The sequence below is a fragment of the Nicrophorus vespilloides genome, unplaced genomic scaffold (genome assembly GCF_001412225.1).
Source record: "Nicrophorus vespilloides isolate i.1.1-1 unplaced genomic scaffold, Nicve_v1.0, whole genome shotgun sequence".
NCBI lineage: Eukaryota > Metazoa > Arthropoda > Insecta > Coleoptera > Silphidae > Nicrophorus > Nicrophorus vespilloides.
The window spans coordinates 1-3885 of record NW_017097088.1 but is presented as its reverse complement, the minus strand read 5'-3'; the positions used below and the strand labels follow the sequence as shown (position 1 = coordinate 3885).

At 31.0% G+C, this 3885-nt stretch overlaps 1 protein-coding gene across 2 annotated transcripts; it reads left to right on the top strand.

The window, feature by feature from the left end:
• Positions 1–363: 363 nt before the first annotated feature.
• On the top strand, positions 364–3185 carry LOC108558859 (transcription initiation factor TFIID subunit 7-like). Of its 2 annotated transcripts, XR_001890917.1 has the most exons (7): positions 364–635; positions 692–1135; positions 1190–1423; positions 1480–1621; positions 1674–2015; positions 2332–2391; positions 2451–3185. XR_001890917.1 is itself a non-coding variant. In XM_017915892.1 (5 exons), the coding sequence occupies exons 1-5, from the start codon at positions 561–563 to the stop codon at positions 1880–1882; spliced, it is 1104 nt and encodes a 367-aa protein (XP_017771381.1). In that variant the 5' UTR covers positions 364–560; the 3' UTR covers positions 1883–2215. The 2 variants fall into 2 exon arrangements, 1 of the variants encoding a protein (XP_017771381.1); XM_017915892.1 differs by lacking the exons at positions 2332–2391; positions 2451–3185 and having other exon boundaries at positions 1674–2215.
• The last annotated feature ends 700 nt before the right edge of the window (positions 3186–3885 follow it).

Here is a 3885-nt window from a genome sequence, read left to right as displayed (position 1 = left end):
TTAATTTGTAATAAAATAATAATTAATTATTTCTATGTTAATGGGCAAAATAAGTATGAAACATCAGGAAATTTATAGTTTCTAAAACTTGGCAACAATGCAAAGGATCAGTAAAAACCAGAATATTTTTTTAAAGTATTAGCATTCCCTTTAAATACGAAAAAGAAACATCATATTTCAATTAACATCGAAGATGGAAAGTACAAGGATGAGGACAATTAATGAAATTTACCTTACAAAATAATTTTATAAATAAGTAATATTATTCATTGGTGACAATGTTGCAAGATTTAAAAGTAGGATAGCAAATTCAAAAAGTTTGCAACTGTAATGCCAGATACAAAATTCCACGCATACCACCATCATAAGTATAACCATAATACAGCAATTCAGCAATTATGTTTTGTTTGGTTTAGTTCTTGTAATGCAATCTCAACATTTTTGTAAAACGAACAAACTTTGTTGAAGATTGATAACATATTTTTTTTGAGATTATTGGATGTAGTCAGGTTTGTGTAAGTGTTTTATTTTAGTTTATTCTGTATATTGGAAGAGATACAATGGAGCGCAACCATAATCGAGGATTTGATCCTGATTCAGAACTGGAGTCTCAGTTTATATTGAGATTACCAATGGTAAAGAATTTTATAAATAATGTAAGTTAACTGTTTAACTTTAATTTATTTTTAAGGAGCCAGCAAAAGTTCTTCGCGAAGCCATTAGAAATAATAGCACTTTAAAAGATATAATCTCTTTAAAAATTGATAATGACCTTCGACATGGGGAAGTAAGAGTTGACCAATGGCTCATGATTGCCAAAGTTGTTGATTTGCCAACTGTAGTTGAGTCATTGAAAACAATTGATGGAAAAGGTTTCTATAAAACGGCTGATATCTGTCAGATGCTGTTATGTCGTCATGAGGATGACCAAGTGACTGATGAAGATTCTCCTCAAAAAACTAAGAAGAAGGACTCATTAAAGGTGGAGAAGAAATATCTATGGCCTCATGGTATTACACCACCAACAAAGAATGTTAGGAGGAGAAGATTCAGGAAAACATTAAAAAAGAAGTATGTCGAAGCTCCAGAGATTGAAAAAGAAGTGAAAAGGCTTCTTAGAATAGATAATGATGCTGTATGTATTGTAGTGTAGTCTAGTTTGATGGAAAATTTTAAATATTTAATTTAGGTGAGTGTGAAATGGGAAGTCTTAAATGAAGATGATGACAATAAAGTCAATAAAGGAACTGTGATTAAGAAGGAACCAATTGATCCAAACCCCAATGTTGCTGAACATGATATATTTGGAGGAGCAGTGAGTGATTCTGAGGAAGAGGATGCCACTTTGCATGTATTGGAATTGGACGAGACAAGCCAGAATTCTGCTGAAGACAGTCATCTAACAGATTCAAACTCAGTTATGGTATTATTTTTATAGGTAGTTATATAAACAGTTTTATAATTTATTCAATGTTTCAGAACAACACTGTTGACTCCAAGATACTGACCGAATTTTCGACAGATATGTTTAATTCAATGGACATATCACCACTACAAGACTTAGATTATTATCAGCCCCAGTCATCTAGTGTCTGTTATTCTTCAATGAATTTGTCTAGAGGTAAATATATACCAAATGTTAGTTTTCATCTTTACTAATGTCTATTTTATAGCGAATATTGAAACGAGATTGGAAGAGGTGCAGGGAGAGATTGCAACAATCAAAAATAGATTGGCACAGCATGAATCTGAAATTGAGAACATCGAGAACCACTCATTGAGGCAAAGGTTCCAAGAGATATCTAGTCGCCTATACCAAGAACAATCTGACAAGGAGCGCGAACAAGTCGAACTGAACGAGCTTTTAAAGCAGATCATATAAATATTTTCTTTTATTTTTCTACATCTTGTTCATTTTGATCATGTACTTATTTTTATTATATATTACATTGTTTTCCATTCTACATTTTTTTTCGAACTGCTATCTCACGTTCGTACATCGATAGGAAACCTATGTAAGTTCGATGTTTAGATTTTTTAAGAAAACTTATATTTACAATTTGAAATGAACTTCTAGCAAGTCGCATTTTTTAAATATTTACCAAAAAAAAATTGTAATTTTTCTGTTATACATTTATTAATGTTTGAGCGCGTGATTACATGAGCTGGTTACTCTTTTTTTTATAAATAATAAATGTAAAAAATAGTGTTTTAAGGATGATATTTTTATCTATAATAATAGTCCTTTTTCTTAATTATTTTTTTGATTGAATAGATGACTGCATTTGATTTTATGGGTCAATGGTTTGCATTCAATGCAAATGAAAACAGAGGAAACGTAAGACCTTCGCTAATACAATCATAAATTGCAAGTTTTCTCCCCATCAATAGGTAATTTATTGCAAAATCCATTTGAGGATTAATTGTTCTTAATTTCTTTTATTTTGCAGGCTTCAACTTTGCGCATTGATTTTCAGCAGATGTTGATTATCGCTGTCGAAAGAGTTGCAGCCTCGTTACATAATGTTATTAATTGCCTGTGATTGACTAGACCAGATGGTGTCGTTCACATTGTTTGCAATCGACAACTAATTTAACTTAAACATAAAGTTCGCCAATATTCGAAGAAACGTCTTGGACAAATCGAATAAATGTTTTATTATGAAACAGTCGCCAAAGACGTTGTTCTTTGATTACCTTCCCACTCGAAGGTTGCATTCGTTGAGTGTATAATTTACGCATTGATTACTTTCTGCGTGGTCGACTGGCCGTCTGCTAAAGGTCCTTGGAGCATTCGCTACAAAATGCATCTTCAGATGACTAACTGTACATACTACGTGCACATTTAAATAATGCACGTGATCGAGATTTTGAGGATAAGATTAAATTTGATAAAACTCTTGTCAGCAAGGAAAAACATCATAATAGATATGTGATAGTGTTCTATTCGGTAGTGAATATTGGTTACAAAGCAATGATTCGTGGGTCCATTGAAGAGTATAGGGAGGAAAATGTGCGACAAAGGTTTCCCAGGAATCGAAGACCAAATGTCCCATATAGTTCGACTCCTAGTTTACCACAAAATTCGCCTACCTTACGACAGCGATTTGCCCAATTCGCAATAAACTTCTTCAAGAAAGATTGCAAAAGCAACAAAAAGAAAATAGATTAACTTAACACAACAAATTAAAGTAATTAATTGTTTGAAAAAATTGAATTTTTTTTTACAAATTTGCTATATGCTAATTACAATAAAAACAGATCAAATGAAAATTATCAAATCTACAGCTTTACAACAATTCACTAGCAATTTTGTGAAAGATTTGTCATAAAATATACAACTTATGTAAGTAGATTGGTTACTTTTTTGACGCCAATTATAAGGAAAATACGTTTATCAAACGATTCTAGTAAAAATTTGACCTAATATTCATGGATAAGATAAAATAGTATTAATATGTTAAAATACATGAAATATTATAATATTGGGAAAAATAATGAAGAAATTTAGCAATATTAAAAATAATTTATATCTAGATAGATATTTTGCAGCAATTTTGGATCAAGTGGCGCGCTTACTGCACCATTTAAATTTTGCATAGTACCTTATCAAAAATAAACTATTATTTAGCTGCAAAATGTTACAAACTAATTAATAATCGGTAAGTTATAGATATTTGTTATCAAGAAAGTGTTTATAAAAAATTGTTATTTTCAGAAGGATCAGAAAGTCTCGAATAAGAGGACGGTCGCTGTTAAGAACATGTTTGTTCACCATATTTTTGTTTAAACTGTTTTAAATATGGTAATGTTGATTTGTCTTTTTCATATCCCAAAAAAAAAGTAAAATTGCGGGAATGCGCGCTACAATTACCTGATCAAAAA

Coding starts and splice junctions, on each gene's coding strand:
- LOC108558859 (XM_017915892.1), top strand. CDS start 561: ATGGAGCGCAACCATAATCGAGGATTTGATCCTGATTCAGAACTGGAG. Junction 636..691: donor TTATATTGAGATTACCAATG/GTAAAGAATTTT, acceptor TTTATTTTTAAG/GAGCCAGCAAAAGTTCTTCG. Junction 1,622..1,673: donor TTCAATGAATTTGTCTAGAG/GTAAATATATAC, acceptor TCTATTTTATAG/CGAATATTGAAACGAGATTG.